We start from the raw sequence: 27773 nt of genomic DNA, 5'->3' as shown, positions 1-27773 counted from the left end.
TGACAATTTTAATAGAAAATTGAAGGTTTTATATTAATAATAACAATTGCTATCCAAAGCAGACTACCAAACTAACGTAGTGTATTGACCAAGGCTGAGACAAAAACCAACATGAAAACTAAAAAACTTACAAATGTTGTAAGTATAAGTTGACTGTTCCATTTTACCATTTACAAAAGAAAAAAAAATTTATATGCAGACACGAAAGAGAGCACTTTTATCAGTAACAATTTTGTCTGTGCATATGCTAGCACACATATGTAATATATGGCTGAGTAAAACAAGTTAGAACGACAATCGGTCCCCTCAAAAGATCCTTTGTTGGTTCAATAGAAGTTACGGAAGAGTAAAGCTTTGACAAATCTAAAATGTAAGGATTCTGACTGATGTAGCTGATTACACACTCCCCACAGAAGGACAGGAGGAATGAAAAACTTTGGCAACTTTTCTTGCACATTAAAGGGAGTAATTTCCCTCTGCAATTATTTAAAATTCAGTTAGCTCCTTTAAAAATAAAAAAAAATCAATAAAAAGCAACATTCTTTTATATTCAATTTGTTGGTCATTGGATTGTGGCCATGCTGAGGCACCACTTTGAAGGGTTTAGTCAAACCCTTCTTTTTTAAACCTGGTGCTTACATTATCAGACAGACCATTATGCTAGAACATGAACAAACCAACACCAATTGTCAAGAGATGGAGAATACAAACACACAAGATGTGCTTCCACCAAATTCACTCACAAGGCATTGGTCGACGTGGGGCTAGAGCAGAATACATTTGTGCAAGGTGCCTCTAGTGCAAACAACATAATATCTGTAATAAAAGCACAACACATAGAACAATACAAAGGCAAAAAATGTTCTTAAATCTTTTATTAATACAAAATTACAGTTTACTTTACAAAATTGGTCCCTCATCCAGCCCAAATCATTACAGAAATAGTGAGATTTCACCAGTCACAGCTATATATATATATTTTAAGAGGAATGAAGATAAGGAACAATTCTTTACAAAAATAAAGATATTTGGACGGGTAATAATGTACAAGGGAAAGTGTCTTGTAAAGGAGTTCAATGAAACAGATATGCATACAATTTCTTGTACATTATGAAGACATTATTACACAGACTAAGCTAATTGTTCCAGTTTTAAACATTAAAAAAGTTTTTAAAATTGAAAACTTGTATAATATTCATTTAACCAAGTGTTAAATGCTCTTTTAATGGTTCCATTCATTTCCAGCTAATGGAATGTGGGGTGGGAAATATAACCCGGAAATAGGTGATTTGTAACAAACAGCAGTAAACTAGTTTTGCGTGATGAGACTGGATGTTGACAACCCAGCTGGAAACACAAAAGGGATGGGGTTAGCAAATCTTTAGATTTGATAAGATGATTGTATTGTCACAAATAACTATAGTAGAATATATAGTAATGTAGTCTTTTTATTAGATACACATTATCCCAAAATGGAATGTGTCAGATACTGCAAAGCTAGGACAAATGCCCAACTATTCCAAGTTAGATATAGCTTATACATAAGCTAGTTAACTTTACAAGTATTTTGCATAATAGCAAAGACATGAATCAACCAACTGAAAAACTAGTAAACAAACAAAAAAAAAACCACAATTTAATATACAAGTCCCCAGAAATTACACAAATTGTTGCAGTGCTCAGCAAAGCCATAGCACTGTGTGTTTCAAATTAAACATGATGATAAATGAAGGTACAGGATATTTCAGACAGGTTATGTGAAAATGACATTTCTTACACCAACAAATTACTGGAGAAGGGTAAAATGTATTCTTTGGTCTGTTGATCTCAAATGAAAAGATTAAAAACACTGATAATTATTATGGAAATTTTGAGCTAGATACCAGCTACAAATGAGAAGGGAGTTTCTAATTCTTTTACCAGGAAAAAAAAAAAAAAAAAATCAAAACCACTATGAATAAAAATTTAATAATTCACACAATGGATCGATGTTGCATATCCTGCAAATAGTCCCAAAAATATATTTTTTAAAAATGGACTACCGATATTTTATTTTTAAAAATGTATGACCAGTGGAGAGAAAGAAAAAAAAAGAATCAGTAACTTGATGAAGGTTTATCACAACAGTTTTATATTCTAAAATTATGCTTTAGATAGCAGCTTAATAGAATATACACCACAATTTTTATGCATAGTATTATACTACACTCTACAAGTACAAATGGATATTAATAAATGCCTTAGTTGGAATATGTAATGTATAAATGTCTTAATTCAAAATACATAAATTGGTATGGAAAAAATGAATAGAAGGAAAAAAACACAAAGTGAAATCATGCAATGAGACAAAAATTTTAAAAAAAAGTTCTACTTTTTTTGATTTTTTTTCACTAAATGAAATGGAAAAAATATCAACATAGAATATTATGGAACACTACAGAGGATTTTACATAACAGGAAAATCTGATAAGCTGAGTATATAAAATGGCAACTACAGAAATTACTAACAGTTCTTTGAATATGGAAGAACAGTCTTGTGATATAAAACTATGAAACTAATTTCAAATTTATTTATTTAAGAAACAAATGAATACTAGTTAAGGTTAAAAATTTTTAGATATATTTTTGGAAGTGTCAGAAAATTTCTGCAGATTGCCTTGAAATAGAAGTTTACAACTATTATAAATATCAAACTGTTTGGTGGGGTTCCTTTATTGAAATTATTGGTTTGCATTTACAATTTAAAGTGATTGCTTCATTTAAAGGAAGCATTCTTAACTAGTTGGCTTCTCTTTGAAAATCTTCCATAACTGTTTCACCAAATCTGTCAAGACTAGATCAGTTGAATTTTTACCTATTACTCTTAAGACAAAGACTCCATCATTGCGTAAATAGTTATCTGCGAAGTTTCTATATTGTTTTTTATCGTTATTGATTAGTGGAGTAGCTGAAAGTTTCAAGTATTTCTTAACGTATGCTGCATTGTTACGTCGGTAAATCATGTAATAGAGCCAACTTATCATGTTTGCTGAAGCTAAAACGGCCACAAAAACAAACCAGAACCAAAGGAAAATAAAAATCTTTTCATTGAACAGGTTAATAGGCAAGACACATTGGACAGTAAATCGTTGCAGATTAGTCATTTGTCGAATACTGAAATCACACAAAGTGACTCGTGGAAATAGTGGTGATTCTTTAAAAGCACCATATTCGTTGAAGTGTTGCATCACTTGGAAACCATAGATGCCAAAATCAGTTGATAGAAAACTGTTTAACATAAAGAACTGTCCAATGATATTTACAAGATATAAGACTTTAATAGTGAGATAAAGACCAGATAAATATGTTCCTTCACGTTTACCACAGAAGCAGCAGCAAATTTTGGCAAACTTTTGGCGAGTTTTCACAACAAAATTACAATGGTAAATACGATTAGAATCAAGCCAACGATCCATGAAATATGCTATGTGCTCGATAGTTTTTTTGCGATCATCAGGTGAACCATATTGAGTCTTCTCTGCTAATTCACAAAGCTTGTCTAAATTAACGCCTGAGGTGCCATGAAGAATTCTCCAGAGCAAATTTGGGGCTTTAAACAAAAGAGCTTGAAAAAGAAGAATTAAAGGCACCCACTGGTAATATGTTAATTGTCTGTCTTCTCTTTCATTAATATTAACAGGAATCGTGTCTGACATTGGAATATAGTAAGTATTTGAAATCCAGCATATCCATTTGGTATAGGCAACATATGCTCCTGTGAATTGGGCTGGGCACCAACAGTGTATTGGGTCACCAACCAACTGGCCTGTAGTGACTACTATTGCAAAGAGAACAAGGACAACCGATGAGTATATATGGCTCATGCGATCAACCCAGTCATCATTGGCTGCTGAAGTTAGACGGGAGAAGGTGGAGAAAGATCCGAACACACCCCACACCCTGTAATGAAAGAAAAACAAAGCAAATTAATATTTCTGAGCTATAATCACATCTGATAAATAATCAACAATAATCAAACGGCAAACATTTATGTAGGAAAAATGTACAATCAACCGTTGATATGTAATAGTTACAAGCATAAAAGAATATTTATGCAAAATATACTGAAACATTTTCTTTTACAAATTTGATTAAAAATTTTTGTTTTTAAATTTAAGAAAAATTAATTTTTTTTAAAAACAAGTAAAAAATAAAAAAGAAATATACTCACCACCTGTCATGAATGGTATATGAAATAAATATTTATCAAGTTAATTTAAATATTTTAAAATTCTAATATAACTAGCTAATAACAAGCTATTTTGAAGATCACATTTTTGTAGTGACATGGCTTTTTATAGATATAGATTATGTAGCTTAGATTTTTGCACTGGAGGAAGGCAAAAGCATTTTAGCAGTAGCATGCTTCTCAAATAGAGCATATTTTATTATTGAATGTCCGTCCCTTCCCGTTCAGACAGTAATTTGTGGAAAGCAGGTCTGGTGAGATGGTTCAGATGCTTGAATGGAGATGAGTAGATTTGTGCTGTAGGGTGGAGAGGAAGTTCTAGGTTTCTCACAGGCAAAGAACATAGGTATAAGACTTTCTGGGAAGGTAACACTGATGGGGTTGAGGGTGTGGATATACTCCTTGCTGAGAAATGGATTGATAAGGTAATCGAGGTAGTCAGAGTCTGCAACATGGATTAGCAACAATTATCTTGGCCTGTGCCCTTCAGCCAGGGCTATCTGATGAACAGAAAGAACGATTTCATGACACCCTCTTGCAGACCACCTTGTTGATGAATGACAGGGACCTTCTCTTCATGGCTGGGGACTTCAATGGGCATGTTGGACAACATCCAGAGAACTTCTATGGTGTACATGGTGGCAAAGGATTTGGTTCCTGCAAGGAGGAGGGAACCAGGCTGCTGGAGTTCTGTGATGCAAATGATCTTATGGTCTGTAATACCATCTTCAGGAAACCAGCCAGTCACCTGTTCACCTACCAGTCTGATGGGCACACTAGACAGATTGACTACATTCTCACCAGGAAACAAGAAAGATGGCTACTTATAAATGCCAAAACATTCCCAGGTGAAGAATGCATCCCACAACATAGGTTAGTAGTTAGTGACATCAGGATCAAGACTAAATGGCTGCCCAGAAGATGACCAGTGTGGGGAAAAAAGGGTCTGGAAGCTTAAGGATCCTCTGAATGGACAGGGTTTTGATGAAAAAGAGGATATAGCATCACAATGTGGAGGACAATTGGGGGTTCTTACAGGACAGCCGGTTGAGGGCTACTGACCAGGTCTGTGGCTGATGCAAAGTCCCCACTTGACCTAAGGTGACATGGGAAAAGAAGGGCCATTAGGGAAAAGAAGCAGGCATGGAAGGACTGAAGGTGTGTGGTGGTAGCAGGGAACTGTAGCAGATCGCCAGAAGTGAAGCTAGGAGACACGGGTTTACTTAGCCAGAGAGGTAGCAGATAAGTAAAAATTTGCCAATGTTCTGTGTTGTGAGAACTAGAGATTTCAAGTGTTTTCTATTGCAAGACAGAGTGTGAGAGAGAATCATAATGCCATAGGAGAGAAATATGTCCACATGGATGACAGTTCACTTGCGTTTAATGATGCTGCAAAAAGAGCAACTTGGAGACACCACGATACAAGGTTGGTTGCTAAATGAAGAGAATGAGTGGGTGAAAGAGTCTGCCAAATGTCAACCCAACAGGGGGACCAGCTATTCAAATTGACAGTACCGTTGGTAGATAAGCAATTAAGGGTAAGAAGGCAGGGAAAGCCCCCACCACATCGGGAATCACTGCTGAGATGCTTAAAATGTCTGGGTGTGGGCTATAGTCTAGTCACCTGTATAGTCCATCAGGTGAAACATGAAGGAGTCATACCCAATGACTGGTGTAACAGCACCATAGTCAACTGCTACAAAGGTAAAGGTGATGTATTATAGAAATAGAGCTATCAAATTGTAGGATCAGGTGACGAAAGTCAGAGAGGGTCATAGCCCAACGAATTAGGGAGAGAGTTTACAAGCCATCGACAGGGATGCTGTCAGTAAAGTGAAGGTTGACAAGGAGTATGGCTAAGAGTTCTGGGTAGAATTTCACCAAGGATCGGTGCTCAGCCCCCTCTTGTTCATCATAGTCCTCCAGGCAATAACACAGGAATTTAAGACAGGCTATCCCTGGGAGCTCCTCTATGCGAGTGACATTGCTCCAATAGCTGAGTCACTGCCAGAACTAGAGAAGTTTCAATTATGGAAGCAAGGTCTAGAATCAAAGGGCCTTAGAGTAAATCTAGCACAAACCAAGTCTTAGTAAGTAGGAAGGCAGACAAATTGCAAACCCCTTCAGGTAGATGGCCTTGCTCAATGTGTAGAAAAGGCATGTACCCGGTGTAAGATATGGACACCGAAATGGTGCAGCAATACTAAAGGACGCTTATCTGGGAAAATAGTTTTTTTTGTGTGGAAGATGCACAGGTGCAATAAATACCAAAGATGTACAGAATACAGATTCCATCATATGCCAGGGGGAAAACTAGAAGTAGTTGAAAGCTTCCATTACCTAGGTGATCAAAGTCAGTAGTGGGGATGGATGCTCCGAGAGCGTAGCTGCTAGAATAAGAATAGCATGGGCAAAGTTTGGAGACCCCCTACCTCTACTCATAACAAAAGGCCTCTCACTCAGAGTAAAAGGTAGACTGACTGTATTTTGCTTGTGTTCAAACAGCTATGTCACACAGCAATGAAACATGGGCTGTGACATGTGTAAGCTTGAAAGAAATGAAGCTTGTATGCTCCACTGGAAGTGTGATGTCAGCGTGCATACAGAGTGGAAGTGTCCTGAGAGAAAAGTTGAAGCATCAGATGTAGTGTGCGAGAGATGACTGCACTGGTATGGTCATGTGATATGAGGACAACTGTGTGAAGATGTGTCACACCCCAACAGTGGAAGGAACCTGTTGAAGAGGTAGACCCAGGAAGACTTGAGATGAGGTGGTGAAGCATGAACTTTGAACATTGGACTTCACAGAGGAAATGACAAGTGGGCAGAAGATGCCAGTGTTGCATAAATGGCCCATTTAAAAGCACCCTTTAATCATTAGGCAATATGCCATGCTTGTGAAGACCTGTTGAACCAAGTGAAATCATAGTCATGTCAGGGCTTCCTGACTGACACCCATGTTGTTGGGACATAAAAATCACCATTCAGCGTAGCTGAGGGCGATGCAGCCTGACTGGCATTAGGAAGGGCATCCAAGTGTAGAAACCCTGCCAAATCAGAGTGGAGCCTGATGCAGCCTCCCAGCTTGCCAGTTCTCAGTCAAACCGTCCAACTCATGCCAGCATGGAAAGCAGATGGAAAGTGGATGTTAAACTACAATGATGATATTTCCTGCATGTTGAGTGCATATGCAAAGGCTCTTTGTTGGTCCATATGTTCATGTATGTGTATATATATATGTGTGTGTGTGTATATATATATATATATATATATATATATATATATATATATATATATTATATATATATATATATATATATATATATATATATATAACAAATAAAATGAGTTTGTTCAAAAATTTGGTTACATCATAAGTTTTATTAATAATAATGCATATGGAGTTCAACATACTGGTTCTAGTGTACAAAACTTAAATCATTCTATATAATTATATGTGCACATGTAGAATGATGTGTGCATACACATGCATGTGCATTTATAAATATATAATCTTTTGTTTCTTTCATTGGACTACAGCTATGCTGGAACACCACCTTAAGTTTTAGTCAAATTAGTCAACCTCAGTATGTGTGTATATATATATATATATATATATATATATATATAGGCATGGTTGTGTGATAAGAAGCTTGCTATTGTGTGGCACCTTCGATAAGTGTCTTCTACTATAGCCTTAAGCCAACCAAAGCTTTGCGAGTGGATTCGGTAGACAGAACCTGAAAGAAGCTAGTTGTGCATGTGTTTGTCCCCTACCACTGCTTCACAACCTGTGTTGGTGCATTTACATCCCCATAACTTAACAGACTAATAGAATAAGTATCAGGTTTAAAAAATAACTACTGGGACGGGGTTGATTCATCCAACAAAGGTTCTTTAAAGTGCTCCATCATGGCTACAGTCAAATGACTTGAAACAAGACATAGCCTAAGGCTATACTAGAAAACATTTGGAAAAAATGTATAGTGGGATGAGCCACATGGTTGGGAAACAAGTTTTTTTATCCACAGCTATTCCTGCACGCACACACATTATATAAATATATATATACTACATATGTACACATGTAATTACATATATATGAAAAAGACTACCTAAACGATTTAAGCGAGACCTACTATCTTTTAAATATGTTAGCAATGTTATTTCTTAAAATCATTAGAAATAGCTGTTACAATGGAAATGATTTTTCCTTAGCTCCGAAATAGAATCATTATAGGAATTTACATATTTTATAAACATTTAAAATCTATTACATTGAGAATACAAGCTACAAAAGATCTAAAAAGTATTAACTTTATTTTACATAATTCCCCCACTCCATTGATATTATTTAGAAATAGTTTCACACGAATACTTAATAATTAAAACAGCACGTCAATCATTTATTTATTTACTTCATCACATCACCACCACCTGGGAGAAATATTTGCTCTTGTGTAACTGAGAAAATTTAGTGTATAACACAGACCACATGTTTACATTGTAATTTTTTCCCCCCTACGTTTTTATTCTATTGTTTTTGTTTTTCAAAAGCAACTGGAGAGATCCCAAAAGCTGCTGATTTAAATGTGTCCAATTGCATTTAATGGCAACGTGTCAGCCATTGCTGACTGTAAAAGTCATTGACAAGTTGACAACCAGCTAACAGCAAATAGTAACCTTTTCTCAAAAGGTGGTCTAGTCTATTCATACACACACACACACACACACAGCAAACTAATTTTTCAATCCAAGCCAATTTCAAAAACAAAAAACTTTTTTCTTCTTTTTATCTAGCCTTGAGTTAAACTAAACCAAGCAACTACAACTACCTTACTACTGTCTCTCGTAAACTAGTCACATTACATTTTGAACTCAAATATTACATTAAAACCAACTAGATATGACTAGTGAAGACTTCTTTCATTGTTTTAACTGGTGTCTGGAAGGGAGAGAGCCCCTGACTTTTGCAAGATTTTATAAATTGGTGACGATGATGCTGTTTAGATTGTTGCAGGTAAACATTGGCAAAAAATTTAAGATTCTGGGGATGTGGTAGTGTTAATACTCTGAGTATTTTTAGTGCAAAATTGGGGACACGGGTGAGAGAGTAGAGAGATGAGTTAGTAAGGGACACGAGACAAGGAGGTTATGGGTCCAGCTAGCTCTGAGGAACAGCAGCCACTATTCTATCCTTTTTTCTTCTTTTATGTTTCAGTCCTTTGACTGCGGTCATACTGGAGCACTGCCTTTAGTTGAACAAATTGACACCAGGACTTTTTCTTTGTAAGCCTAGTACTTACTCCATTGGTTTCTTTTGTTGAACAGTTTTGTTATGGGGATGTAAACATACCAACATTGGTTGTCAAGTGATGGTGAGGGGACAAACACATATGCACACACACACACACACACGTGTGTGTGTGAATATATACATATATATACACTAGCAGTATCGCCCGGCGTTGCTCGGGTTTGTAAGGGAAATAACTATAAAGGATTTTTTAGAGAGTTATAGCCCAAAAATAGCAAAAAAATGGGGGAAAAAAGATGGTAAATTTTTTTTGATAATTAAAAAGGTCGAGTTGCGTCCCCATGACCATCTCTGGTTTGTATTTCTGATTGTCGACCCCATGTTGAATTTATCGATCTTTTTCAGAACTGGGGGAACTTTTCAAAATTTTCGCTGCGTTAGTTTTGAATTATGACATTGGGCTATGTGTGTGTCAAGTTTCATCAGAATCGGTTGAAAGCCGTGGTCAGAGTGAGGGTACAAGCAAACAGACACACAGAAACATACACAGACAAACTGCCGTTTATATATAGAGAGATATACGACAGGCTTCTTTCAATTTCTGTCTACCAAATCCACTCACAAGGCTTTGGTCAGCTCAAGGCTATAGTAGGACACACTTGCCCAAGGTGCCATACAGAACAATGTGGTTGGTAAACAGCCACTCTTGCGCCAGGAGTAGCAATAAAAATATAAAAAATATAAAAACTAGTGAATATCAATCGGGGCTTTGTGAAAGCTATTTTATCAGAACTTCTCATGAAGTAGATTTTATCAATTTGATCTCCTAAGATATATTAAGGAACTCATTAACCCATTACCATCTAGCCATATTCATGCATGACTTCTTCACAGATTCAATACAATTAAATAACATTGCTCACAGTTCAATTACAATTATTTTCTTTTGATGAATGACATTTAGGAGTGGCTGTGTGGTAAGTAGCTTGCTTACCAATCATATGGTTCTGGGTTCAGTCCCTCTGTGTGGCACCTAGGGCAAGTGTCTTCTACTATAGCCTTAGGCCAATCAAAACCATAAGTAGATTTGGTAGATGGAAACTGAAAGAAGTCCGTCGTGTGTGTGTGTGTGTGTGTGTGTGTGTGTGTGTGTGTGTGTGTGTGTGTGTGTGTGTGCATGTGTTTTCCACCCCACCACCATCACTTGACAATCGATGTTGGTGTGTTTACATCCCAGTAACTTAGTGGTTCAGCCAAAGAGACCAATAGAATAAGTACTAGGCTTACAAAGATGAATTCCTGGGGGCGATTTGTTAGACTAAAGCCAATGCTCCAGCATGGCCACAATCAAATGACAAACAAATGAAAGAATAAAGGAATACACTCACACATGGACTCTCCTAGAGACAACATATGAGTGTTCAGCTTTTGCCTAATGACCTGTACAGATGATTTGTTTATAGTGATCAAATGTATGTGCTGCACATTGGCTCACTCCCTTCATCAAATCGACATTGTCCAAACAGGTGCACTAATGCCAGGTATCGAAGTAATCACAGAGCTACACGAGATGAGTTTTCCTCAAGAACACAATGCAGCACCCAGTCTAGGAATTGAAATCAGGAGTGATCATGGGTGCAACAACACCCTAACCACTAAGCCATGTCCCATTGCACTGCACCTTGGACAAGTGTCAGCTACTATTTATTGCCTCAGAACGAACAAAACCTTGTGGATGGATTTGATGAACTGAAAATGGAAGAAGTCCATCTTGCGTATATACGTGTGTGTGCATCTTATCTTTCGCTTATTTCAGTCACTAGGCAGCGGCCATGTTTGGAGCACTACCTTGGAAGGTTTAGCTGAACAAATCAATCCCAGTACTTATTGTTTTTTTAAGTTTGGCACTTCTTAGTCATCATCATCGTTTATTCTTATTCTATCAGTCTTTTTTGTTAACCACACACAGAGTGTGAATGTTTGCACTTCTTTGTTCTCATGTCTCACGAATGAACCTTATTTTGGATTGAATAGTGCCTGGTGACCAAAAATGGGTTCCCTATAAAAATGTTAAGCGCCAAAGACAGTGGGTAGGGAAAGGAGAAACGTCAGCACCTCAGGCTAAAGAAGGTCTTCACCCATGCATGGTGTTATCTGTTTGGTGGGACATGAAAGGTTTAGTCCACTTTGAACTTTTAACCCCAAACTAAATAACAAAGAAGATCTACTGCAAGCAGCTTAAGTCAATGCTAGAAGAAAAATCTTTGGTTTCAAGACAAAAGGTGTTCTTCCATTAGGATAATAATGCTCGACCACATGACATTCTGAAGGCTGGAGCAGTTTGAATGAGAAATTATGCCCTGCTCCATCTGCTTATTTATTTCACAGTCTTCAAAATCATTTGGACAGAAAAATATGAATTCTGTAGATGTGGTCAGAACAGTACTGGAGGAGTATTTGCCATGGACAAGCGAATTTTGGAAGGGGGTGCTTGCAAGTTTACCAGATAGATGGAAGATCATTGTAGAAAATGAAGGAGAGCATATTTTAGACTTAGAAAGAACTTTGTTTACCTTAATTTTGAAAAATAAAAGTATAAAAACCCATATTATTTATGGGATGATGTAATATATATAGGTAGCTGATCTTTTCATTTTCTATTGACGAAACCAAGGCATTTGTGCCCCTAAGCCCACGGTTGAGTGGTTGGTGTTAGGAAGGGCATCCAGCCATAAAAACCGTGCCAAAAACAGACACAGAAGCATGGTTCAGGCTCCTGTCTGGCCGGGTCCTGTCAAAACGTCCAACCCATGCCAGCATAGAAGGATGATGATGAAGACTATAGCAGAAGGCACTTGCCCATGGAGCTGAGCAGTGTGACTGAACCCAAGACCACATGGTTGGAAAGCAAGCTTCTTAAACATGTATGAATATACATGCCCACATGCAAAAGATACAAAAATATTCATATCATTTAACTAGGCTCATTTAGATACTTCTACACAAAATTGGGTTGGCTTATCTTTTAAAAGGCGTCTATGTTTCCATATTTTGCCTTACTTTTTGATCAGCTATTGTTTCTTTACAAAAATATTTTATCAATGAATAAATGTTATGAGCAAAGTTTCACCAGATAAAACTTAAGAAGTCAATGTTCCCTCTGATATAAGACTGAAAGAGTGCAAAGATGTTTTTGTTTTCAAACTGTTTTCAAATGATTCCAATGTACAAGGTTGTTTCAGTTATCTTTGTGACACAATGTAGACTAGTGATTCTTACCCTGGAATTGGGGAAGAACTCACAAAGGGGGAGCGAGGAATGGTTTGAGTGGGATTTTTTTTGGAGGAAGGGGTTCTATTCTTCTAAACAGCCAAGCTAAGATTTAACTAGATTTTTAAAATATTTTTGGAAGTCCACTTAGGATTCAAGCAGTTTTTTTTTTTTAGATGTAACCACTGGCATTTCATGTCAGTGGCCAATACTTGGAAAGAACCATGTAATAAAATAAAAGATCTGCTAGGAAGAAGAAGTTCATTGGATAACAAAATTTGAAGAGAAAAATATGGCTATAATAAACATTTATAAAAGGATTACCAAGCTCTGTGTATCTTAGAATGTAAACATAAACCCAGTATTTAAAGTTATTTGTAAAGCAGTAATATATGTGCTTGGTTCCTATTCTTGTGTTTTTGTCTTGCAGATCAAATGGAATAAAAATATGAAGTCAACAAAGCTACATAACAGCTTGTTCCTTTTTTAATTTTCTACACTTTTGTTCTATTTCTGCTGAAATACATTGCCTTTGTTTCAATTTTAAGAATAATGAATTAATTTGATAAGATAACTCGGTATGAAGGTGGTGTTTGGAACAAATATGAAAATTTGATAGGTTTTAATTTTAGATCACTTTTATGGAATATTGCATCATAGAACCCAAGAGCTGTCTCATCAGTATCAAAGGGGTTAAACAGCACCTGTTGCTATGAAGGAATCGCTACATATTTAATGATGTGAAAATCAGCAACTGACATGTATGTACGAGACGACATGCAGTATGTTGCAACTAAGGTGTAAATATAATAGCAAACAGGTTACCCACTTTTCTCAATTGGTGAAGTCGATGTTTTTTTTTTCCACTTCTTCCTTTTACAGAATTCATATTATTCCTATTAAACTATATTGTAACAGAACGAGATCTTGTTACTCTGTCTGTTGCTTCATTTATATAGGAAGGAGAAATCATTTCCTTCTTAAAAGTACATCTCAACTTTCATGTTTTGCAAAGTAAAGAATTTTTTTTTAAGATTTTGTATAAATATTGGTTTAAAATTTTGGCACAACGCCAGCAATTTCAGAGAAGGAGCTAAGTTGATTACAACAACCCCAATGCTGAACTAGAACTGCCATGAAGCATTTTGCCCAGCAAACTAACAAACATTTCTGCCAGCTCTCCATCATAAAATTTTGGACAAATATAAAGCATTGAATATATTTTAAACTTTTTGTTCTCATTTTTAATACTAATTTTGTTTTCCTATAAAAAAATAAAGAACAAATAATCTTTGTAGTCAAGCTCACATATTAAAATCAGTGCACCAAATTTGGCCAGACTATAATGGTTTAAGTATTTACATAAATTCTAAGTTTGTTTCACATGAATTTTCATGACTGGGAAGATATAATTGAACTTATAAACACTAGTTGTTTGTCTATATTTTACTTCTTTTTGAAAGCAATTGAAAAATATTTTCCCAATATTTTTCACTTTCATTATGTCCAACATGGCGGTCTTGGAACATCATGCTCCTTTAACAGGTTTTCCATGCTGGACATGGGTCGGACAGTTTGACCGGAGCTAGCAAGCTGGAGAGCTGCACCAATGTCTTGGTTCCTACTGCTGGATGTGCTTCCTAACATTAACCACTTTACAGTGTGTGCTTTTAATGTGTCACTGCACAAGCACTTTAATGCAAAACCGCAAGCACTTTTGTGGCACTGGCCCAGGTGCTTTTTATGTGACACCAGCACAAGATTTGCAATCCATCGTTACTGCAGATCTTCACATATAGGTGCTCGGGGCATAAAAGCACACACACACACACACACACACACACACACAGATCATAGATGAGAATTGTCTGTGATGAGCAGCAGAATTTCCATATGTGATTTCATTCTACAAGAAAACTGGAAAGCATCCGGTTACCACATGCCTATCAAATCTCACTGCTACAATATATAAAATACCAGCGTCTTTTAAGACATTAGTATTACAAATAGGCAGCAGATTTAGAAAAAAAATTTCATTAGTACCGATGGAATGAGTATTCACTAGATGCTTCTCACTGGTGATTTCCAGGAGAATGAAATTGTAATATGGGAATTTTGGTACACATGACAGGCAATTCTTATCTGATTTGTGTGTTCTTTTAGGTACCAAGTGCCAATATGAGAGGAGCTAACAAGGCTGATAACACAGTATTCAGTATTCTAACAACACATTCATGTTAAGTTGGATTTAATAGTTATCATATGCAGTTTTCATAGTCACAGAAGTGACCATGTTTAGAAGATTGCTACCCAACCAAGTGGTTTCAGGTTCCAACCTACTGTGCAGCAGCTTCACAAGTGTCTTCTGCTGTAGCCAGAGGCCACTCAGACTTGTGGCTGAATTTGGTAGATGAAAACTATAGGAAAGCTATGTATGCATATTGTTCAAAATCCGTTATGTTGCAAAAATAAATAAATTGGTCTGTTCATAGGCTTTTATATTGGCTTCCTAAATACCAAATATTAAACAATCATTTTATTGTTTAAAAACAGGTATGTCAGAAATTTTATATATATATATATATATATATATATATATATATATATATATATATATATATATATATATACATATACATATATATATAGCCTTCCAGCATGCCAGCTGGGTCAAACCATCCAACCCATGCCAGCATGGACAACAGATGTTAAATGATATTTATATATATATATAATATATATATATATATATATATATATATTTCACATACATATTAGTTTAGATTATAAAGATTAAAATGAAACTAAGGCATAATAGTAAACTACATGGGTAGCAGTCAAATTTTTCATTCAAGTGTCTTTTATAACCCAATATTTGCATGTTTATTTTATATATAGCTTCATCTACTTAAGTTCCACTGTTCAAAAATTGTGTGTATGCACATGCACTGTAAACCACACAAAATGTTTAGCTCAGCAGTGACCCTCACTCAACCAGTATAATCTTTTTCTTTAAATTCATTTAACCTAAACACAGTATTATTTCTAGTGGGAAGTTAAAAAGGGGAAGAGATTAGTAGAGAAAATCTTTCTTCTAAGTAATATTCAGCTACATCATTACATCATAGCCTTGATGATGATAGTTTTGTTGAATGCTGCTGATTGGAAGAAGGATTTTTAAACACAATTGCAGTAGTGGTTTTGCTAATGTGGTAGGGATACTTGTACATATAATAACTAAACTAAAAGGTTAAAAAGTAAGCCAATATCTAGAGCTGCTACATGCAGTAATAATACATAATGGGCAGGCAGTGGAGCAAGACATGCAGTGAAGCATCTGACAATATTGTTTTCACTTAATAGACAGCTCAGATTTAAAGTTAGTAGAGTTTAAATGAAAAGGTGCCAATCTTGAGTACCAGTTCAGTAACTATTTAGGTCATAAAACCTGGTAAATTTTTATGCCAGTTGAAACACACACATACACACAAAGGAGAGCAGTTAATGGGATAGCTTTACATATCAAAAATCAGCAATCAATTACTACAGTTAAGTATATACATTAAACCTAATTTATATACACTAAGCCTATAAATTTAACCCTTTAGCATCTAAACTGGCTATATCTGGTCAAAATATTGTACCTGCTTCATGTTCAAACTGGCTAGATCCAGCCTTGAACATCTACCCCTACAATGTTATTCTAAAAGTATAAACAATCACATCATCAATTGATATCTCAAAGCAACAAGATAATTCATGATTAATTTAAAGCAATATGAATAAATATATTTCACAGAAAAATCTGAATGCTAATGGGTTAAATACCACAGCATTTAATACATTTGATACCAACCCATCTGAGATCACTAATGATTCTGATGCAAATTTACTGTTTCAAAGTGACTTAACCTTTTCACATTGAAATTACTCAATCAAATGTAATGCTTATTTACTCATATTGTCTTGAATTAAACATGCATTGTCTTGTAGCTTTGAGATTTCAATGTAATTGTCCCTTTTTAGCATAGCATTGTAAGGTATGTATAAAAGGCCAGATTTGGCCATTTTAAACATAAATGTGGGATATTTTGACCCAGATATGACCAGTTTAAATGCTAAATTAAAACTTTCCATCAAAATGTCATGTTAACATATGCAAACACCAGCTTAAGTTATTTCATTAAATTCTTCATTGTATTAATAATTGACAAACACAAAGCAAGTACATTTCAACATAAATATAGCAATAAATATGTTAAATCCTGAGCTTATTCTAATATCATAGTCATGCTTCTATGACTTAAGGTTACTAGCACACTTGATTCTGTAGACAAAACCTGTAAGGAAACTAAATCCTAGATACCTAAACCATTTTACCCCTCCAGTTAAGTATAAACTTGAGCTGCAGAGATATAGTTTTCATAGAGACAACAAAATGCTCACAATAGGATAAGGAATATTGACCACCATGAAGGCTAATAACTTGAACTTTTCACCTCTTAGTATGTGAAAATACTGAAAATGTAATTATGCTGAAAGCTTTATTAGAATTAACTTTACGACAGCATCTTCATATTTATTAAAAATTCACAGGTTCTCTCAAATGGTTACTAAGAAGATATAGCAAAGAAATATGAATGGGTATAGAGAGAACTAGTTGAAGAGCAACATTATTAAGCAGAATAACTAAATGTAAGAGAAAAATTAAATCCAAAGCCAAAACAGTTCAAACTAGAAGCATGCAGAGAGAAGTGTATATATATGTATGTGTGTATACACACACACACATATAAAAAGACGTATATAGAAAGAGACAGAGAGAGAGAGCAGAAGGAAGAAGGAGCCAGGACAGAATAAGCTATATTGACTAAACATTCTACATGGGAGAAAAGTTGAGTTTCACTTACCCCATTGTTTTATTTAAAAGGGCTGGTTAGGATTGAGTGTATACAGATATTTTCCTAACTGTTAGAAAAATAACTAATTAAAATTCATGATAAAATAAAGACTATAATAACTTAGTAATTAAACATTTCAAGTCTTATTTCTTACATCTACTATAGAGTGCAAAAAATAACTATTACATTATAAATATAACACCAGCTGAAATAAAAGCAATAAGCCTATCTGCTGGAGAAGTGTTGACTTGGTGTTATAATTGAAGCGTTTTGCAATGATATTCCTTTAAACATATCCATCAACCTCTCTGACTTATTTTACACACTTGAGCTTTTTGAATTTCTGATTGTGTAAACTTCAATAACCAACTGTCTCAACACCAGAAACCAAGACTAATGATTGATTCTAAGAAACAGAAGCATCTGATAGAATATGTTTTGCAGCATTTATTCTGGCTCTCTGCACATTGAGTTCAAGTCCCAAGATCAACTTCACTTCTTTTACCAGTCAAGTGATGGGATTAATTCTCTCTTTGGAAGAAGTCAATTATGACCTGGAGAAAGATGGGCACAGCCCTATCGTAATAAGCCAAACATCTTCCTAAAATATATCTTTAATATATTTCAAAACATACTACTGGAATATCGTTGTCAAATCTCTTTTAGATAAGCTTTCAGAATTATTGAACCTCCAGTGATTTTCCTTGGTTACTTTGGTAATTCAAGACTTTTGTTTTCCTGCAACTAACACTAAATTTTCCTACACAAATGAATCAGGTATTCCTGTTCAAAAAAGAAATACCAAGATTGGACTAAAAATAGTGAATTACATCACTTTTCAAGACTGACACCCCATCAACTTTTTTTTTTTTTTCAATTTGTTTAACTAACTCAACTAAAAACATACCTACATATTTTTTTATTCACAAGTAAAATTTCTATTTTGGGCCTAGACCATCATTCAATTTTTGAAAATGTGCTACTTTACAAAATTCATCTGGGAACTCCAGTTCAGAGCAACTATATTCCTTTACTGAGGTTACAGTGTAGGACTCATGATCATAAGTTTGTGGTTTTGATTCCCAGTCTGGGCAATGCATTGTGTTCTTGAGTAAAACACTTCATTTCACATTGCTCCAGTCCACTCATCTATCAAAAATGATTGTGTGATGGACTGGCGTCCTGTCCAAGGAGGAATATATATGCTAGAGAAGCCAGCCCAAATCTCCTTACAGAGCAATGTGGACTAACCAATATTCCTTTATTACTACTTACTCCTAAGTTATTATCTATTACCAGCTTTATAACAGATTTAGGTTGTACCTTTAAACTTTATAAAAAGAAATTAAAAACAAAAAAACCCACCACCACTCATAAAATACATCCAAAATATTTCCTCTGCACAGACGCCATATATAGAAATAACACTTTATTAAACTTTCTAAACACCAACTAGAACCAAATACAATTTTGTATGACAATCTAGAGAAACTCTGCAATATTCAAGCATTACTGAAAAGGTATAATATATACGTAATGCCCCTTTACAATCTAATCTCAGTATTTATTTTTTTTTTAAACGTCTTCTACTCATGAAAATGAATTCCACACATTTTGCAAAGTGACCTCATCAACTGGTTATGAAATTATTCAGATAATCTACAAATGTTGATTAATAATAATCTAACGGTCAAATTTCTGATTCATTCAAATGAATATTTCTCTGTCTTTCCAATTTAAATTCATCTAATCTTGTAAAATTGTTGTCCTTGAACACCCACACTTGAACTGGAGAGAGGTCAGGGAAAATGGAAAGCAGGTTTAGTTTGAGTGTATAACTAAAACTCAAATTGTAATTTCATCATTTTATGTCCACATTCCATGCTGACGTGGCTTGGATAATTTGGCATGACAGGTCTTACATTAAGTACACCATTTGCCTTTCATTGATCTTTATTAGAAAGTGTTCTTCAAATTTCATCAGAAATTACTAGCTTCTCGCCAGAGAAATAATTCAAGATTTAATATTTCCTCATGGAATGTTGTCTAAAGTAAGAAATCTACTTCTACAATACTTTAAAGCTTTGGACTAAATACAGTGGTGCACATATGTAAGCAAGCATGTGTACATCTGAAAGTCTAGCAATAGTAACCTTCATACTGGAAATTAGGTCTAAGTTTGAAATTAATATAGTAGTATCTCTTTGCCAATAACATATAGGTTTAATTCTTCTCTAAAAATGTCAGTCTCATGATTTTAAAAATTAAGTTCATGAGACTAAATAAATAGCAAACTTCCCAGACACAGCCTTCAATAAAATCAAATTATTTTATTGTTACTTTTTTGTAAAAGTTCTTTCTGCTTTTCAAACTAGATTGACTTCTTTGCAATGGCTAAAGCAGGAAGAAGCAATTTATCTGAACTGGAAAAATTAATTCAGTTGTATCTACTATGACACCTATCAACCTTGACGACCTGAATATGTGACATTATGATTTCAAAATAGAAAAACGCAATGTTTAATGAATAGCCTAAGACAATGAATGCTAAAAGTTTATAAGCACAAGTTGCATGAAAAACAAAATAACTATTTAGCTTAGGTACTAGAAGACATCAACACATAAACGACAACTTAAGAAATTAAAAAGAACTCTGCAGAGAAACAGAATTATCCATTTTCAGTTCGCCTAGCTTGTAAATATCTTAAAAGGTCTCTCCCAAGATTATGTAGGACTCGTAGTTCTTCGTATAATATTAGTTCATAAGCTGTTTTGGTGCATCACATATTCCTCAGTAAACTTGATGAAATGCTGGAGAAAACAATCTAAACTTGTATTTGAAAACATCCAATTCTTCATGCAAAAAGTATTGCTGGCTGGTTGTGTTGTTAAGAAACGCTCTCTGCAAACTATGATTTCGTGTTCGATTCTTCTTTTCAGTACCACAGGTAATTGTTCATGCCAGCCTAGGTCAAACAAGGTCTTGTGAAATTTGGTAGACAGAACAATTTGAACGAAACAATTGTTGCATTCAGTAAATGAAATAGTGAGTAGTGAAAAGTAGTCGTTCATAGTGAAAGAAGTTCAAAGTGAAAGTAGTTCAAAATGAAAGAATTCATTCATATTGAAGACCTCATAGTGAAACTGTCTGTCATTCATTCATGAAAATAAGTCATTACATATAAAAGGTTGTAGTATTGTACTTTCATTTTCTCGCTGTTTCGATCAGTAAAGTAGCACGCAAATATCACATATCTTTAAAAAGTGTTAAACATTTCAAATTATACACAAACGTTGTTTTGGACTTCCTTAACATTTGCCAAAGAACTTTTTCAATTTAAATACATTTTCAGCATTCAACAGTCGGGAAAACACCATTCCAAGTTTTCATGAACTTAACTGGGACAATAATAATAATGCTTTCATTGAATAAGAGCATACCTACAGTTTTAGCCCATAATCACCAACTTTGTTTCTTCGTAATTCAATGAAAAATGGTAATTTCTTAATGAAATTTTGCAAAGACGTATTTTAAGAAAAACAAAATTTTTAGCAGTTTCGGATCATTCTCACCTATTTTCGACAGTTTCCACATAACTCATTAAAATGTACATTTTGAAATGAAGTTTGCAGAAATAAGTTTTCATGGATATTATAATTATATTGATAACATTTAAAAGAAAAATTGAATATTAATAATGCCTGAAGGAAATTGATCCGAAAGTAAAAAGAAAAGCACCCAGTACACTCAAAATTTTGAGTTAGGCCGTATTCAGCCCATACAAACTATGCCAAAGCAGACGTTGGAGTTTGACGCAGTCTTCCGGTTCATCAATCCTATCCAAACCGTGTCTACATGGAGGATGGACATTAACTGATGATTTTTATCAGCATAGTTGTAATTCACACACTCCAAAACTTATCCCTGCATAGTTTCATTAATAAATATGAAGAAACAAAGTCGGGGAGACATGAAACTGTAGCTATGTCACAGAATATGCATAACTTTCAAGAGTATTCTACAGAGACGACGGGAATTGTGAGGAAACCGTTCGGAGCAACCGTTCGCATTCTTGGGCAGGCAGCAGACTTAATCTGTCGCTCAATTTAACATCGCATCTGGCCTTGGAGTACCTTTAAAGAAGTCCGATAATTTACTCCGTTTCAGTAGCTTTAAGAGAAATGTTAACCTTCTTCCTCGCACTGAACAATCAAAAACATTAATAAAGTTTTAAAAATATCTCAATAGATAGTGCATGCATGCAACAGCAAAGCTTGCCTTATGTACCAGGAATTATTCTGGTTTATCAAATATTACGAATGGAATATTTTTGGCAAAAGAGAGCTGAACATAACTCTAAATTAAACAAAATAGTGACAAAGAAAAAAAAAAGAAAGAAAACTACTTACTGACTCCTGAGGAAAAGATATAACAGAAAAATGAAAATTTAAATCATTTTCGCATATAAGAACCGCAAGTTGAAAAATAATGATGAAACAAGAGTAGAAAATATATAATTATTAATTCAATTGATGATTAAATTATATTAAAGCGTTAATATTTGAAATTTATGCAAAAAAAAAGTAAATATTAAACAACAAATTGTACTTAGAAAGTTTTTAAACCTGCTTCCTACAGGGCACTTCAGAAGCAAGGTTTGAGAATGAATACACACACGTCCACATGGATTATTTTAAATACCAATTTTCAGCGTGATATTTATTGATTTATTCTTTAAGATTTTTTATTTAGTTACTGTCAAAGTATGACGAAATCTAGAAAACAAGTCAAAATACATTTGTATTATAGATGTTATACTTATTAAAATAGTATACTCTGTGACTACTTGAGGAAAACATTTTTGAATTACCAAGTTAAAAAGTGCATTTCTTGCCAAGTCCGATAAAATGTAACGATAATAAGCTTATTTAGTTATCTACCTAAACTTTCTAGATACTTTTTAGAAAAGATTTCCATACATTTATTTCAAAAGAAAGCATGTATTTATTCTTGAATTTTGAACGGTTGATCCTAGAGGTGATAATCTGAATTTTTCTCACAAAGCGATCGTAATTGTTTGTCAGAAAATTCTGATGGGAAAAATGCTTAAAGGAGGATTCCATTAGATTCTGATGATTACAATATGAACATTAGCCATTTATAACGAGATTAAAGTTCAAGCTCGACAAAACTAGAACGAGCGAGGCATACATACGATAACAATGACTGTCAGGGCATTGGAAGACGCAATACGGCAGAACTTTGCAACTTCTGTCTTACCTTCAAATAGTTTGAGAATGAAACAAATCTAGCGTCCTAAATTAGAGTTAAAAGGGGTTTACCCTTTGTTTCAAGATAAAGATGTATAGTAAGCTAAGCAAATAACGACGCAATGTTAGGAGTGCCATGAAGTTGCCTTCGTGGCGCTATCACAGCAAGATATCTTTTATATTTGCTGCAGTCACAGACTACGGCCAAGCTGGGCACCGCCTTCGCGGGTTTAGGCAGTTTTTTTTTTTTATAAATTCTAGTACTTATTATATCAATCTTTTCGCCAAACCCTAAGTTACGGGGACGTAATCAAACCAATATCAGTTGTCAAGTGGGGTGGGGTAAACACTAACATATACAAACGCCGGGCTTCCACAGTTTCCGCCAACAAAATTCGCTCAAGACATTGCCCAAGATGCCGGATAGCGAAACAGAACCTAAAACTAAGTTCTTAATCACAAGGCCTATATAAGCAATCTTGTTTACAATCGAATCTCGTAAACTTAGGATCGTTAATTCTAAACAGGAGGAAACTGAGACAAATTCTGAACTTTGCAGTCATATTTGAAAAATTGACTAGGCTTCAAAATACTATGTTGATGAATATAATTGTGCCTGGGGTTGTTCCGGGTATAAAGTAAAATCTTAGCAAGATGAAACAAATCAAAAGAAAATCTTTTTGATTACAATTTTTCGAACATTGGTCGATATTTCTAACACAATCAGCAACATGGGAGGATGTCGATTTACTCGTCTTCTGTATTCGAAAAATTTTGGAAGGTAAGTCGACCTCGCCAAGATTTGAAAAGATGTATTTCAATACCATGAAGCATTTTGGGCAGAATTGTTTCTATCACTGACTTGGAAAATTTTTTATGAAGATGAATTTTTAACAGACATGAAACTACATATGGGTGACGATCAATGAGTCAACCCTAGTTACCCAAGTTCTTAAAAGATAACAGTTTTTAAGTAACTGCCCCCACCTCGAAGCCCCATACATCATGAAAGGAGCACGGGAGACGGCAAAAATGCATAATAGAAATTTTTGGATAATCGTTTTTCCAGGATTATTTCCGTTGTATGGAAGAAGTATACAGGAAAGTAAAGAAAACAACTCTTGCTTTTCTCTGGTACTTCGAAATATAGGTATTCCAAAACTCCGCCCGCAAAGGGACGAAATAATCAAATCCCTCCAGTATAGTTTCTACTATTCTCTCTTTAAAACAAGGAACATTGTAGGGCTTCTGTAATGCTCGCAAGTGCAGGGACGAATTTGCAAACACGGGTCCAACCTAAGATGCTTAAAACATTTCTGTCTTTTTTGCCCACCGACCAAAAAAAAAAATTTAGGGACTGCGTTTGTATCCCCCGTTCCCGAGCCTATGGTTTATTTATTTAAAACAGATACACTCTACATGAAAAAGATGACCCTAGAGACGATTTGCTATGTTGTTAGATCTCCAGTTCGTAATCTAAAACTTTGTCATGTTTTGTAAGTGTTTTTACAACTTTACGCTGGACTTTTAATAGTTTTGAATAGGAACGTGACAAACTTGCGATATTACCAGTTTAACGAGCAGTTTTAAAGTTACTTCCAGGATACGTTAACTGCATCATCACAATGCATTTACATTTAGATACAAAATACGTCCATATATTTAGACGTGTTGTAGCCGTTCTAGAAATCAGTTTTAATTAACATTCGGACATAAATTTGATTGGACGGAGGGGACAACAACGATATAAGTAAATTATAGGAAAAAATACAGGAATAAATTTTTCAGACTATGCTGAAAATATTTAAATTTCAACACATTTAATTATTTAAAATAACTTAAAATCAATGTGATCGGGACAGAATTTCTCTAAATGCATTTTAGAGCGAGAAGTAAATAAGGTTACATGAAATTAAATAAAAATTGAAAATAAAACTAATTTTACAATAATACTGCATAGAAAAACGCGCCAAAAAGTACAGACGTTAAAAAAAAGTTTATTAAGGAAACTGCATTGTAAATGTACATTTTTATACAGTTTATAGCTTACGTTTACTTCCATTTGATTTAACAAATCGCAAAAAAAATAATTCGCACACATAACTTAAAAGCTGAAAATAGATGAAGACTAGACCCTAATCTTTTGTTACTACCCTCCACTTATTTGCCGGGCGCCATTGTCAATATGACACCATTTTAGGGAGAAGTCTATTTTAACTGTCAGAACAATAAAAAATTAAAAAAACAAAAATCTGGGCTACAGTACTTGTATGATAAAAGTGAATTTTTCTTACAACTGACTGTCTATATCGCAAATGGTACATACAGTGGCATACAACAACCGTGAAAATCAAATCCCTTTCATTCACAAAGCTCTTTAACCACCGCCACGTTGTTAAGTGTCTATAACATGTTCCAGATTCACGATATTTACCATTATCAATCATACAAAGGAGACGGAATTCAGGAAAGAGCTGCAGCCTGACAAAAACTTTATTATAAATGTAAATTTCTAAAAACAATTTTCTATAAAAATAATGGCATTTTTTAAAATGATGGTAATGAAAATTCTTTCTTCCCTTACATGGGAGGAAAATTTTCCGCAAGGATTTGTTTATCAAACTTCTGAAAGTCGCCAGAAAAAACAAAGTATGGAATTATTAAGCATAGTAAGAATAAAACGAAAATGCTATTTTGCTATTAAAGCGATACATGTAGACGACAGTAAAACCGAATATTCTTCATTAATTCTACTGTCAGTCTACATTGCTCAGAGAGCTTCTCTAAAAATTGACAGAAATCCCTAGGTGCAGGTGGAAAGAGGGGAATATATCGACTCAGTCCCTCATCTCAGTCATTGCTGAAGCATGCGGGAAATGCATGAGGAGGGAGCGAAAAAATCGATTTATAATTCAACTAACAGGACATTCTCTGAAAATACCATTATTGTTCTGAACATGCTTACATCATACTATTCAGATCTCTTCTTAACCTTGAATATCCCATTATCAAAGAATATTTTGTTATCAATGAGATACAATAGATTTGGTTATCAGATAAATACTGATAAACTTTTAAGGGGAGGAAGGCAGCAATAACCAGACTTGCAGCCCTTAAGAATCGTCATCGCCATTACTGTTCAGATTCTTTATTTCAAAAATATAGTTTAAAAAAGACGGAGAAGTATGTATAAAAAAATATTTTAAAATGTGAGAAATGAAAGCCTAGTCAAAAATACTTTTAAGAAATTATCGAAAAAAAAAAATGAGCTGAGTTTGTAGTGCCAATAAAATAGTAATTAACCTTCAACGTAAAAAATACAAACTACGCCAAATTAAAAACGTCAGACACGTGTTATAATATTTACATTCATAAGTTTCCATCTACCTATTATTGAGAATCAGAACCCGATGAAATATTTGACCCTTAAACGCCATACTAACAGGAAATCCCTCTCCTTCTCCAATAAATCACTAAATTTATAACTCTGAGATTTTGTACAAAATTCTATAGATTTGTAAATAATAAACTCACCAATTAACTGTCCTGATAGTAATATTGTTTGTGATTTCGTGGGAGTACAATTTTATATTAAATATATATATATATATGTATGCGTGTGGAGAATATTCTACATGCTACATAATTAATTTTATATTCAGATACAAATAAAATGGAAAGATGGATCTTTGAGCTTTAAGCATTCTTCTTCATAGAACTCGCTTAATTTGTTGGGATTAATCGTTCGATACTATATAGTCGAATGCTAAAAAAAAAATTCTAACGTTTTCTTTTATAGGAATAATGGTACTAAAATGTTAGTTCAGTCAGAGCTCAGGTAAATTAATTGATTAAAGAGAACTGTAGCGGCGGTGTTAATAAGTTCAAAAACAAAACAAAACAAAAACTTTAGTCTATGCATGTAATAAAGAACATTCCATACGTTAAATGTATTGTCTTTGGTATACAAACTGTACTTACATGTTTTCTTACTGATGTTTAAACTCGCAAGTTTCTTTTATAAAACTATGTAAAGAAAACTTTTATGTTAAGAAGGATGGCTGAGAATAAATGCTATCTCATAAATTTCCTTCATCAATATCGCGGCTTCTTTCTCTTCTGGCTTGGAGTTTCAGAAAAGTGCACATGTTTGGAAAGCCCCCCTCAGAGAATATCGTCTATGCACGTTGCTTGTAAACATTAGAAGAACGAACCCACAACAGAAAGTAGTTCGTAGATAAAACACACGCTCGTCGACGACGAAGACAGATCAGCTCTCTCTTTCTCTGCAAGCGACACTTTTTGTTAACAATGACATTTCTCACTCATACTACTACTTCTGTTATGTTCTTACTCATACTACTCCCTCTCTCATTTCCTTCAGCTTTTTTATCAGACCTCCACTTTTATCAACTTTCCTCTTACCCTCTTTAAAAGTTTCTACCACCCCTGTCTTTCTTCCTCTTATTTCTTCTTTCGGTCTATTTGTTTCATTCCGGCCTTTTCCACGTTTGTTACTGTCTATACTTATCTAGTAGACCCAATATCACAGGCGTTCCAGTCGTGACAGTGTCATTTATATTTTTATTTTCGAACATAAGTTTCTGTAAAACGACATAATCTAATATCTCCTTCCTTTTTTTTTTCAGACTGTTAAGTGTGTGATTTGAAGGAAATTTGAATACTAATTGCAGCAGGTCGAGTGACCAACTGCTTCATTTATTTATTTTTTTTTGTTAAATTATATTACATTAATTCATTTGTTTATATTTGAACCTCCTTGTGGTTGCACTACACACACACACACACACACACACACACACACAGGTAAATACATCCAGGGTGT

At 34.5% G+C, this 27773-nt stretch overlaps 1 protein-coding gene across 4 annotated transcripts; it reads right to left on the bottom strand.

Moving 5' to 3' along the window:
* Positions 1 to 860: 860 nt before the first annotated feature.
* LOC115223363 (innexin unc-9) lies at positions 861 to 27281 on the bottom strand. 4 transcript variants are annotated; one of them, XM_029793870.2, is made up of 4 exons: positions 26909 to 27280; positions 22067 to 22072; positions 17666 to 17723; positions 861 to 3939 (listed from the first exon to the last, which is right to left on the bottom strand). In XM_029793870.2, the coding sequence occupies exons 3-4, from the start codon at positions 17668 to 17670 to the stop codon at positions 2775 to 2777; spliced, it is 1170 nt and encodes a 389-aa protein (XP_029649730.1). In that variant the 5' UTR covers positions 17671 to 17723; positions 22067 to 22072; positions 26909 to 27280; the 3' UTR covers positions 861 to 2774. The 4 variants fall into 4 exon arrangements, with proteins under 4 accessions (XP_029649730.1, XP_036354388.1, XP_029649723.1 ...); XM_036498495.1 differs by lacking the exon at positions 17666 to 17723 and having other exon boundaries at positions 26909 to 27281; XM_029793863.2 differs by lacking the exon at positions 22067 to 22072.
* Between the last annotated feature and the right edge of the window lie 492 nt (positions 27282 to 27773).

Source organism: Octopus sinensis, linkage group LG2 (genome assembly GCF_006345805.1).
Source record: "Octopus sinensis linkage group LG2, ASM634580v1, whole genome shotgun sequence".
In the NCBI taxonomy this organism is placed as follows: domain Eukaryota; kingdom Metazoa; phylum Mollusca; class Cephalopoda; order Octopoda; family Octopodidae; genus Octopus; species Octopus sinensis.
This window is presented reverse-complemented; position numbering and strand designations above follow the sequence as displayed.